Consider the following 12911-nt stretch of genomic DNA (forward strand, 5'->3'; position numbering starts at 1 on the left):
TTGATGCAGTACCATTTTTGTGGCCTTGTGTTGTCACGTACAAAGCTGTCAGTTGCCTTCAGTTTATAAGACTGTGTGTAGATTTCATTTTGGAGGGCAGGGCAGGTGGATTGGTACACCTGGCTTGATTTGGATGTGGGTGGAAAGGTCAGATTTTCCCAATTGTGGCTGGTGCATTTGAGAACTGTGTTGACCTACCAGCCCCCACAAGCTCAATCACTGTGGAGCAGGAGGAGGATTTTGTCCAGGAGAGGGCAGTGCTGAATGCTGTGGACAATGTCACCCCCTTCTCTTCATCAAACAATTGGTTGTTTCAGGAGTTGTTGTTGTTGTTGTTTAGTCGTTTAGTCATGTCCGACTCTTCGTGACCCCATGGACCAGAGCACTCCAGGCACTCCTGTCTTTCACTGCCTCCCGCAGTTTGGTCAAACTTATGCTGGTAGCTTCGAGAACACTATCCAACCATCTCGTCCTCTGTCATCCCCTTCTCCTTGTGCCCTCCATCTTTCCCAACATCAGGGTCTTTTCCAGGGAGTCTTCTCTTCTCATGAGGTGGCCAAAGTATTGGAGCCTCAGCTTCACGATCTGTCCTTCCAGTGAGCACTCAGGGCTGATTTCCTTAAGAATGGATAGGTTTGATCTTTTTGCAGTCCATGGGACTCTCAAGAGTCTCCTCCAGCACCATAATTCAAAAGCATAAATTCTTCAGTGATCAGCCTTCTTGATGGTCCAGCTCTCACTTCCATACATCACTACTGGGAAAACCATAGCTATGGTTTCAGGAGTTCTGCATGGTCTGATTTGCAAATGGTATTCCCTACCTCTGCCAGAGCTACTGTTCTCTTTCTTCTGACTCTTATATCTAATTGTATTTTCCCCCCCTTTGGGGTACTGTTGTGTGCTTTTAACCTTTTTCTCATGTGCACATTTGTCTGTGTACTTACATCAGTATTTTTAAAAGAAAGGATTCCCATTTTTCCATTTTGCTTATTTAGATGCAAATGCATGAAAAAGGTGGTTTTGTGAAGCTTACTGAAGCTACAGCTCCTCTGAAGATGACAGATGCAAAGAGCAGTTTATGCATTCTGCCTGGTATTAGTTCCCCTCCCAGCATTCCCCTCCTCGCCCCCTTCTTAGTTTGCAGCCGTTGTCAGCATGTAAAAGGATGCTGGCCTCCTGCCAACTAATAGCTGGAATAACAATTGTGCTGTAAAGAATTATTACCTCTAGTTTCTGCAGGTGTAAAGCATGCTTTATCTGATCGTTACTATTTTTTCCAACATTGGAAAAAGAATTGTTTGCACTTTCTTGGTAGCACTTTGCTGATTGTATTATGACTCGGGGCATATGAGGCAGAGGAATAGGGATCTCCTTTGTGACTTCAAGGGGTCGGTAATCAAGAACACGTGGAGAAAGTAGAATGAGGTTATGTGAAGAGGAAGAGCAAACAGAGAATTGTCTGAACAAGTCGGTGGCATTTACTGTTGGTGGCGTGGCAGCAGCAGATTACCGAGAATCACCTAATTCAAATATGAGTAGACTCATGTGCTCTTGTTTGTACTCCTTACATCCTGAAAGCTGAGAGGGCTGTTCTGGAGAAGAATGTCATTTTATTCCCACATATGATTAGTGCTGTTGCCTTCCACTGTATGTTTCAAATCCTCTTCTAAGGTTTGGAGAGCAATGAGCATGCAATTCACTGAATGCAGCCTCCCAGACCTTTCTGTCTGGAGCTTCCTCTAGGCCACAACCATCATTGTCCCTCCGTTGCACCCCAAATGTTTTTGCCTGGTTGGAGTACATCCTTCAAGTCCAGTAATGCCTCTCACTTGCCTGGATGAAGGATGCAGAGCCATGTGTGCAGAAGAAACTAGTCTCCTGTACATTTATGGCACAGACTGGTTGGACGTGGAAGAATGGTGCGGGGAACCAGCTGGGGAACCCCTAAGGGAAGAAGGCTCTGAGCCAGGGGAGGGAGATAGCAAGGCTGGGAGAGCTTGTGACAGACGTCCAGAACCAGAGGCAGAAGCTGAAGCAGGGGAGGAAAGGGACCAAGAGGCAGAGATGAGTCTGGCTGATGAAGGGGCAAAGGAGTCTCCCCTTCCTGCTGCAACAAGAACCAGTAGTGTTGTAAATAAAAAATATGCCCTTTTCCCTTATGGGGTATCCAAGAGCCCATATAGAGTCCTTACATAGGTTCCCTATTGGTAGGAGAAAATAACAGAGGCCAACCAGAGAATATTGAGAAGCAAAGCAGCTAGTAAGCTTGATCTTTATTAATCTGTTGCAACAGGGTGCTCCCCTCACACGCAGGAGAGGAAGAGGACCCCCAAAAATGCTGTGCAAGGGCTTATAAAGACTTTTGAAATTCCCATCCTCTAGATCAAGACCACCCCCAGAAACATTATGCATTCATCACAGAAGGGGTGTAACCTAAGACCACCCCTCAGATACATCCCAGAAAAGGCGGTCTGAAACAGAACGTTTGCATGCTGTTTTTCTCCTGTCCCAGTTTATCTCCTGTCTGGCAAGTTACTTGATTGGATTGCCTGGGGAGCCTGGCCATTCTTTTGTAGTGGTAAAATACTTATTTCCTGGGCCAGGTCACAGGCTCACACCTTATTCATATCTTAAATGTGTCCTCAAGACAGGATTTGTGAGGAAAGAGACAATGGGGAGATGTTTCCAGTTTGACCTTGCAGAGAAAACATTTGGTCAGTTTAGGAATCAAAATGGTTCCAGGTTGGCCTTCCTGTGTTGATCTATGTATGTGCGGTTATGAACATTGCCATATATCTAAGACCATAAAATTCCTATCACAGTAGGGATATGAAGAGGGTGTAAGAGGGGGGACTGCAGCACACAGCTGCAGTCTCAGATTGCTGGCTCGCTCCTGTTTACAGTAAAATTTACATTGCTACTTGGTCCACTTTTTCTTCTGGCTTTGCCCGCAGGGGCATGTTGCCTCCGGAAGGCTGCCCAGCAGGAAAGTAGCCTCTGGAAAGTTGCACCCCGGGTGCATTGTCTTTTTAACTCTATATAGTCCAATGTGCACTTCCTTTCCTTAACTCAGATCCCTCATTGTTGTGCTGAGTTTCGCTGGCAGTTGTGATGCATTACGTATGGCCGTGTGCCATTCATGTGCCATAGAACCTTTTAACTATTACTCCTTCCAGTGTAAAGTCACAGTAATGGACTTGCTAGCCTTTTAACCTTAAGGGGGTTAATATTCCTTACCAAAACCCCCCACAAACAACAGCTTTGGCTTTCCCACTTAAACATAAGTGGGGCGGTCCTGTCGCTCAATGGCAGAGTACTTGTGTTGTATTAAAGAGGCACCTGGATCTGTTCTGGGAATCTGCAGTTTAAAAGATCAGATGGGATGAGATGCAAATTGCCTCTTCCTCAGGCTCTGAATAGTCACTGCTGTCAGAGGAGACGGTGTTTGAGTCAGTAAGGGCAGATAAGCTTACCAGGTAGAGAGCAGCTTTGTATATTCCTCCGTCCACAAACCTGACCTTTAGAGTAATTCATTAATACAAACGGTAGCCAGTTTCACTGAACTCACTTTAAATGCCAGGTAACTAAAATATAATAAGCAAGTGTAGGAAAATGTTTGCTGTGGAAACGAATTGTGGTCTGTTTGAAATCCAGCAGGATTTTATGAAATAAATAGCAAATATTGGCTGTTTACCAACTACTCTATAAAACTTTTTTTTTTTTTACATCTCTCAAATGATACACATTATTAAAATACAAGAGTGTTTGCTAAAACAAACTTTTGTTACCACCTAATGTTTCGGTTTAAGTCTCGTTTTTCTTGCCCTAAAAAAGCTTTCCCCTAGAAGTATATCCAAGTTTGCTTTTGTGTTTTAGACAAAGTGTACAGAACTCCTGGTAATCATTTTAAGTAGCTCCATGAAACATCTAAGGAAAGCACCAAAACATGGTGGTTCAAATTGAGCAAAGCATGGCCACTATACAGTGGTACCTCTGGTTACGTACTTAATTCGTTCTGAAGGTCCGTTCTTAACCTGAGGTACCACTTTAGCTAATGGGGCCTCCCGCTGCTGCCGCACCGCCACCACACGATTTCTGTTTTCATCCTGAAGCAAAGTTCTTAACCCAAGGTACTATTTCTGGGTTAGCGGCGTATGTAACCTGAAGCGTATGTAACCTGAAGCGTATGTAACCCGAGGTACCACTGTATATGGTGGAAGGAACCTAAATGAGTCATCTTTCCAATCATCCCCGTGATCCCCCCCCCCCAATAACAAATTGTCTTCGCTGCTCCTCAGAATTCCCCAAGCATGTGTGGGTGGGCGTTAGTTGAATAAACTATTGCTACCTTTCTCTTCTTATTGAATTCCAACGGCCTTGGTTTGTTGTTGTTTTTCCCCAAGGCAGAAAGGCTGCGCCTGAATATTGAATAAAATTATTTGCCTAGAGACTTTCAAGCTCAATGCAAAGCACCTTCGGTTGGTTTAAAAAGAAAAAGAGGTTGACTTGGCTGCAATAAACAGTAAAAATTCTTTGCATTTTTGTATTTGTCTCTGGCTTAATTGTGTCCTGCTCTTGCCATTGACCTGATGTGATTGATATTGGTTGTTCGTTTTAATGTGCTGCCAGCCCCTCACCGCACAGGTAAACAGTAAGTAGATGGCTCTTGACCTGCTGCTGACTGTTTGGGGTCAGATTCAAATACTTCATCAACGATATTCCTGCCAAGTGGCATGCTTTCTGTTACACACACACACACACACACACACACACACACACACCCCTTATTGATTAACTCATTAGCGGCTGGCAGGCACTTTGCTTTAATGAGTATTTCAAAGTGATGGATAGGGCTACCTCTTCTACTTTTTGAGTGTGACCAACTTGCTAAGCTGCTAAGGACATGTTTACTGTGTGTTTTGCATGGGGATGTTGTTCATATGACTTGGTTTCGGGGGTGGCGTGGAAAGCATGTTCTTCCTTGAAACTCCTGAGCAGCAGCTTTAAATTTGGATGGAGGTTTTATTTCCATCTTGCATCTCCCCCCCACCCCCACTTCTCATGTACAGATAGTATGCGCTGAAACATTAATGTTTATACCATATAGCGCAAAGCTAGATTTCAGTTTTGGACTTCGGATTTTAATTTTGCAGAGGGGGTTTGCTCCTTCCATTGTGGCATTTTTTTCCTTTTCTTTATTCCACTTACTATCCATTCTTATCGCAACCTTTCCCCACATAGCTCAGGGTACAGTACACTGTTCTTTCCTCCAAGTACCCTTGTCACATAAGTGGGTTTAAGAAACAGTGACCCGGTTCATGCCTCACATTAAGTTAAAGCATAGCTTGGCGTAAACATATAAGCAGACTCTGGAAGACAAAATGGTTGCCACTTCACTCCTCCCTGGTCCTTTTGCTGCTGTTAACCTATACAGTGGTACCTCGGGTTACATACGCTTCAGGTTACATACACTTCAGGTTACAGACTCCACTAACCCAGAAATAGTGCTTCAGGTTAAGAACTTTGCTTCAGGAACCAGGTTAAGAACTACCGCCCTATATCATTACTTAATGTGGATTACAAAATTTTTGCAGACATTTTGGCAAAAAGACTGAAAAAAGTTTTGGTGGGGGAGATTCATAAAGACCAAGCGGGCTTTCTCCCAGGAAGACACTTATCAGACAATGTGAGAAACATAATAGACATTATGGAGTTACTGGAAGTTAATATTAATACCAAGGCAGTTTTAATATTTGTGGATGCGGAGAAAGCCTTTGACAATATTTCTTGGAATTTTATGAAAAAGAATCTCCAAGGGATGGGGGTAGGTCAAGGTTTTGAAAACGGTATAAGTGCAATTTACTCTGAACAAAAAGCAAAATTGATTGTAAATAATGTGGTTACAGAAGAATTTCCTATTGAGAAAGGGACACGACAGGGATGCCCAATATCCCCACTACTTTTTATATCGGTCCTGGAGGTCTTATTAAACATGATTAGAGAGGACCAGCTGGTTAAAGGGATTCAGGTCGGAGCTAAACAGTATAAACTGAGAGCATTTGCAGATGATCTAGTTTTAACATTACAAGAGCCAGACACTAGTACGAAAAGAGTTTTAGAACTAATACAAGTATTTGGTCAAGTAGCAGGATTTAAGCTGAACAAACAGAAAACGAAAGTATTGGATAAAAATCTAACAGTGGTTGAAAGAGAGAAGTTTCAGAGTGAAACTGGTTTAACGGTAGCAATGAAGGTGAAATACCTGGGGATTAATTTGACATCTAAGAATGTGAACTTATTTAAAGATAACTATGAGAAATGTTGGTCAGAAGTTAAGAAAGATTTAGAAGTATGGTCAAATTTGAGACTTTCCTTGTTAGGCCGAATTGCTGTTATTAAGATGAATGTCTTGCCGAGAATGTTGTTTTTGTTTCAAACATTACAGATCTTGGACAAAATGGATTGTTTCAAGAGGTGGCAAAAAGATATATCTAGATTTGTCTGGCAGGGCAAAAAGCCCAGAATAAAATTTAAGATACTAACTGATGCAAAAGAAAGAGGGGGGTTTGCCCTGCCGGACTTAAAGTTGTATTATGAATCAGCGGCTTTTTGCTGGCTGAAACGTTGGCTGTCTTGAAAACACAGACATTTTGGATTTGGAAGGGTTCAATAACAGATTTGGTTGGCATGCATATATATGGTATGACAAGGTTAAAACTCATCAAGGTTTCAAAAACCATATTGTTAGGAAAGCATTATATAATGTTTGGATTCGGTACAAAGATTTGTTGGAAAATAAAACCCCTAGGTGGTTGTCACCAATGGAAGCTAAGGAAGTGAAAAAACTTAATATGGAACCCAAATGGCCAAAATATTGGGAAATTATAGAACATGAGGAGGGAAAAGTGAAACTGCAGAGCTATGAGAAATTGAAGTCAAAAGTAAGAGATTGGCTTCATTACTATCAGATAAATGAAGTTTTCAAACTGGACAGGAAAATTGGCTTCCAGGTGGAGAGGTCAAAATTAGAAACAGAGTTATTGGAACCCAATACTAAGAATTTGTCAAGAATGTACAACTTGCTGTTGAAATGGAATACACAGGATGAGACGGTTAAATCAGCTATGATTAAATGGGCACAAGACATTGGTCATAGCATTATGTTTGCTGACTGGGAACAGTTATGGACCACCGGTATAAAGTTCACGGCATGTAATGCCTTAAGAGAGAACATTATGAAAATGATATATAGGTGGTACATGACCCCAGTCAAGCTTGCAAAAATTTATCATACGCCCAATAATAAATGTTGGAAATGTAAGGAAACTGAAGGTACTTTCTACCACCTTTGGTGGAGTGGACGTGCCCAAGGATCAAGGTCTTCTGGGAAATGATTTATAATGAAATGAAAAAGGTGCTTAAATGCACATTCGTGAAGAAACCAGAAGCCTTCCTCCTGGGCATGGTGGGCCAATTGGTGTCAAGGAAAGATAGGACGTTTTTTATGTATGCTACAACAGCAGCAAGAGTACTTTTAGCAAAGTATTGGAAGACACAAGAGCTACCCACACTGGAAGAATGGCAGACCAAGGTGATCGACTACATGGGACTGGCGGAGATGACTGGCAGAATCCGTGACCAAGGGAAAGAGACGGTGGAAGAAGACTGGAAGAAATTTAAAGTTTATCTTAAGAATTGTTGCAAAATTAATGAATGTTAAAATGTCTTGGGTAATGCAAAATAGAATTGCAGTGATAAACAATTGGATATGAGAAAAAAGATTTAAAGAAAGTGCTATAAGAAATTGAAATTAGGGGTTGCTGGAATGATTTAAAACAGGGATGCAGAAAGGGGAGGTATGGGGAAGTCGCTGAAAGAAGGTTTCAAGAAAGAAAGATCAAGAAATTATACGTGTTTATATGTTTGTCTGTTTATGTATTGTGTTGTATTGTCTTTAATATGTGTTGAAAAACCAATAAAAAAAAATTTATAAAAAAAAAAAGAACTTTGCTTCAGGATAAGAACAGAAATTGGATTCCGGCGGCGCGGCAGCAGCAGGAGGCCCCATTAGCTAAAGTGGTGCTTCAGGTTAAGAACAGTTTCAGGTTAAGTACGGACCTCTGGAACGAATTAAGTACTTAACCCGAGGTACCACTGTACTTTGCTTAGCATGTTGTCCAAAACCAAGGCTTGTGGTTTAGCTCTTTTGAACAACAAGCCACCACTTGTTAACAAGTTTTGTCCTGTGATTTATGCAGGGCCCTTGGGGAGCTGGTCTGGGGCCCGGGGTGGGAGTCTTGTTAGAATAAAGTTATAAACTCAAACAAAAAAGCACCTAGTCCCTGGCAGGGCCCCTGGCCAACATAACCCTCTGAGGTCTGCAGCTTCTCCAGAGGATTGGGGGGTGAGGGACCATGCAATGTCGTGCAACGTTCTCTGAATATTGAGGGGGCCCAGTCCCCTAACATAATATATTTTCTGGGGCCAAAACTGTCTCAGCCCCTGTGAGTCAGCACCTATTGCTTTGGGCAAGTGTACCCTGATGTTCCCCAACCTCTGCATGAGCCTGGATTCAGGACTCGTGGTTAGTTTGGGAGAGCTAAGGCTTGAGTCCAGGGTCGGGCTACATGCGGCGGCAAACTATGGCTTAGCTCAGCGCGACGCTGCAACAGAACAACTGGGGAAGACTTACGTGACTGCAAATTCCTCTCTTGAAAGGCACTTGAACAGTAGGTTGAAAGTTGGTACACACGTCTAAAGCCATTGTGACTATTAAGAAAGGCTGCTACTGTGACATTTTTATGTTTCTCATTTAAAGCTTTGGAACGTGAAATCCACCTCGCAATAGCAGTCGGCACTCCAGACATACATGCAGTAACATGGCCTTAGTGCACTCAGTTCCTACCCTTGAATTAGAGGAAACAGGACTTGTTCTTGCTGCCAGGGACAGATCCCTTGCTTGTTGAAGAGTGGAAAACGCAAAACCGCTTAATTCTATCTTTAAACAGCCGTCCCTTAATATAACCACTGAGCTCGTGTTTTAAGTCTTTTTAAAGAACTTAACATTTTAACTTTCTGCAAAATGTGGACTTAATTATAGTTTATAGTGTGATTCCCGCCCCCTTAGCAAAGGTCCTGTAAGGGAGCATCCCACATAATTGCCGCTGGGCATTTACGCTCAGGGCTTCGGTTTCTTTGCTTGCCCTGTGCCCTGTCATTTTATTTCTTAAAATGCAGCATTGCAGCGTTTAAAAAAGCACGTACCGAAATCCATAGTGGGTGTGCTGCTTTCTTGTGGGCACAGAGTAGACTCGAGCCAAAATATTACATCCACGGTAGAGTAAATACCCTCTGACGTGATTAGGCAGGAAAAGGGTCCAAGGGAGGATTCTTTTTGCATTTGTATGAAAGATTGTGCTGGGTTTGTTGATCGTGGGGGAAATTTACTTAGCATATTCAGCTAAGCTGAAACATGTGGCGAATCCCCTGTCAGGTTGTTGCCTCATTGTGTGACAGTCAGGGGCAGAATTTGGCAAGAACAGGATGGCAGGGCTAGTGCTGTTGCTAACCTTTAAAGCCCTAAACAGCCTTAGCCGAGTATACCTGAAGGAGCGTCTCCACCCCCATTGCTCAGCCCGGACACTGAGTACCAGCGCAGAGGGCCTTCTCGGTAGTGGTGCCCGCCCTGTGGAACGCCCTCCCTTCAGATGTCAAGGAAATAAACAACTATCTGGCTTTTAGAAGACATCTGAAAGCAGCCTTGTTTAGGGAAGTTTTTAATGTTTTATCGTGTTTTTAATATTCTGTTGGGAGCCACCCAGAGTGGCTGGGGAAACCCAGCCAGATGGGCGGGGTATAAATAAAAAAACTATTATTATTACTATCATCATCATCATCATCATCATCATCATCATCAGTGCAGCCCAGATCTCCTTGTTCACTGTTCTCATATCTCCGCTCAGAACCTCTGGATCAGCAAATTCTACTAAAAATGGGGACCCTGAGCTATGATACCTCCAATCTCTTGAAGAAAGGAAAACTATGGAACTCCCTGCCACAAGGAAACTACTGTGGCTAAGAACCTGGCGATTTCTAATGGGGGATTTGATAGCCACCAAGCAGAAGTAATTGTCAAACTATGCCACAATTTTCTGGGCGAATCATGACAAGACTCCATTTCTGTACAATCATTTAGTGACTGTTCGGCCTCAGCATATTTGGGCCCTAAGGACAGAAATCCTTGCTCTAGCCTGCTGAACAGGGAAATGGCAGGAGTGCAGCCCTGACTCTTTGTCATTGCCAGGTTATAAAATAATTCTGCCATGGACCCCCACAGTTTGTGTCACATGGAACTTGCCCTTCAGGTGGGCCACTCATGCTTCCGGTATATTCACTACATTGTTGTGGTACTGTCAGTCAACTTGTAACAACTCTCTCCTAGGTTATCCCACAGGAAACAACTTTATTATCCTTTTCACTCTCCATCATAAAATGCCAGTCTCTGAGGATCTGTTACCAACATCCTCCACAATCTATATTAAGAATAAAAGCCATTTAATCTCGTCCCACTATCTTTTCTTCTAAGGCTGACCCTACCATGTTCAACTTACAGTATTAAGGTGGTTTTTTTTAAAAAAGAAAGAAATGTGTCATGTGTTTTAAGTGGTATTTCAGGGAGAGAAAGGTGTAGTGCTTTTCTGGTCACTTGGAAAAAGGGAACATTTTGTTCAGTTGTCTGCCAGTGTAACACAGAGTCAGTCCATCCCGTTTGTTTTCTGGTTGTGGCTTAAGTTCCATGCATGATTAATGGTGACAAATGTGCTAGAGGCATTATTACTTCTTTATCCATAAATCTGTGTGTACAGTGTAGGGACGGCTGCTTCGTAGGTCTCATTTTGTCACGCACTTCCTGTCTGTGTAGGAAAAGTGCAACGTATGTAAGCTGCTCAGCCGTAGAACCTAGAAACCTTGAAGCACTATGCCACAGGAAAGCGTTTTGTCAGGGGTTTGACCAATGCTTCCAGTACATTTTTCAGATAAGAACTCTTATCAAAAATGCTATTGTGACCAGAAAAGTTGTCGTGCAAGCCATTACCCTGAAAAACATTCATTTCTACTAATCTTGCTCAGTTTGTGTAATTTTTAGAATTGTGACAGTGCTCATGCTTTTTTTCCCCCTTCCCCTTTCATTTTACAGGTTGTACATACACACAAACCGCACTTCATGGCGTTGCACTGTCAAGAGTTTGGTGGGAAAAACTATGAAGCATCCATGTCTCATGTGGACAAGTTTGTTAAGTAAGTAACGAGAAACGATGGGGTTCCAACCTAGACAATGGCTTGTGCTTCAAAGTCAAAATTACCCCCACACCTTTTTTTAAAGTAAGATATTTCATGTCTCCTTCAAATTACCACTCCATTCACCACATGTATCCAGGGGAGCGGGTGGCGCTGTGGTCTCAACCATTGAGCCTCTTGGGTTTGCTGACCAGAAGGTTGGTGGTTCAAATCCTCGCGACGGAGTGAGCTCCCCTTGTTCTGTCCCAGCTCCTTTCAACCTAGCAGTTTGGAAGCACACCAGTTCAAGTAGATAAATAGGTACCGCTCTGGCGGGAAGGTAAACAGTGTTTCCATGTGCTCTGGCTTCCGTCACGGTATCCTGTTGAGCCAGAAGCAATTTAGTCATGCTGGCCACATGACCCGGAAAGCTGTCTGCAGACAAACCTCAGCTCCCTCGGCCTGAAAGCGTGATGAGCACCACAACCCCATAGTCACCTTTGACTGGACTTAACAGTCCAGGTGTCCTTTACCTTTACCTTATTAAGCATGTGAGCCTCTAAAAAGCTTTAAAAGAAGTAGTAGTAGTTTGTAGTACCAGTTTCGCTTTCAATTATAAGTCATTTCAGTGATTTGAGCAAGCGGTTCTGCCTCATGCCAGGTAAGGCTGTTTGTCAATCTAGCCAGAAGTGGCTTGCTTTGGCCAGTACCAGCAGGAAACCTGGTGTGTTTGATTTCATCAAGTTCTGATTTTGTTTTTAGTGATGTGTAACAGAGAGAGAGAGAGAAAGAAGGAAGGTAAACGGGGGGGAAAGTTTCGTTTTTAATTTTCCGTTAAAAGAAAAATGGGAGTGACTTTTTTTTTGCCTGGGTGAATGGATATTTCTCAGGGCTTTCTGCACCTCATAGTATATGACATGGGGCACTAGTTCTGGCAGAAATGCATTTTAAAAGATTTCATGAGCAAAAGTAGCATGCTGTTTAAAGTTCTGTAATAATTGTAAAGGTGTTTGATATCTTGGAGAGTCGCCTCCCAGTTTGTAGACTTGCTTGTGTTGTGTGCATCCTGGTGCAAAGGCAATCACTGACAAGAGTAGATGAAGTGTCAAGTAGGGAGAATTGGTTTTTATTTTAAAAACACAAGAAAGCTCATGCAGAGTGTGAAAAGTTTCAGTTTGAAGAATTACCCGACAGAAGGTATCATTTTCTTCTGTCACTGAATCTTCAGCCCAGCTGATGAGCAAGGAAGAAAGGTCAGAGGCAGACAGCATAGCAACCTCTATTGTACGTGCTCAGAATGAGGTAAAATTTCAAAATACACAGCTGAAGAAACAATAGTGACTTGCTAATGTTAAGGTTTTGCTAGTTTCTCACCTTTTGTAAGCTTTTTTTTTTTTAAAGAAATGCAATCAGTTTCTGCAAAATGATACTGACATTTCTAAATGTGTAGCTAGAAATCAAGGCTGGAGCTAGACACATCAAAGAAGCGTTTCATTTTAACGTGTTGTAAATTTAAACAGAGAAATCTGGTAGGGAAAAATATGGCCCCACATCACCACCTGGTGGCACAGTGTTGTATCGCATATACAACGCATATAAATTGCTTTTTCTTTACCAATCTAGCTGAGTCCCAG

General features: G+C 42.6%; 1 protein-coding gene across 9 annotated transcripts in view; it reads left to right on the plus strand.

Annotated features, from left to right (window-relative positions):
• Positions 1 to 12911, plus strand: part of INPP5A (inositol polyphosphate-5-phosphatase A) — a 253172-nt gene that overhangs the window by 61457 nt on the left and 178804 nt on the right. For all 9 annotated transcript variants that reach the window (XM_083617007.1, XM_083617006.1, XM_083617009.1 and 6 more), the window contains exon 3: positions 11198 to 11298. In XM_083617007.1, coding sequence (XP_083473133.1) covers positions 11198 to 11298 — 101 coding nt within the window. The remainder of the gene's footprint in view (positions 1 to 11197; positions 11299 to 12911) is intronic.

The sequence above is a fragment of the Podarcis filfolensis genome (genome assembly GCF_964270895.1).
Source record: "Podarcis filfolensis genome assembly, chromosome: 5".
NCBI lineage: Eukaryota > Metazoa > Chordata > Lepidosauria > Squamata > Lacertidae > Podarcis > Podarcis filfolensis.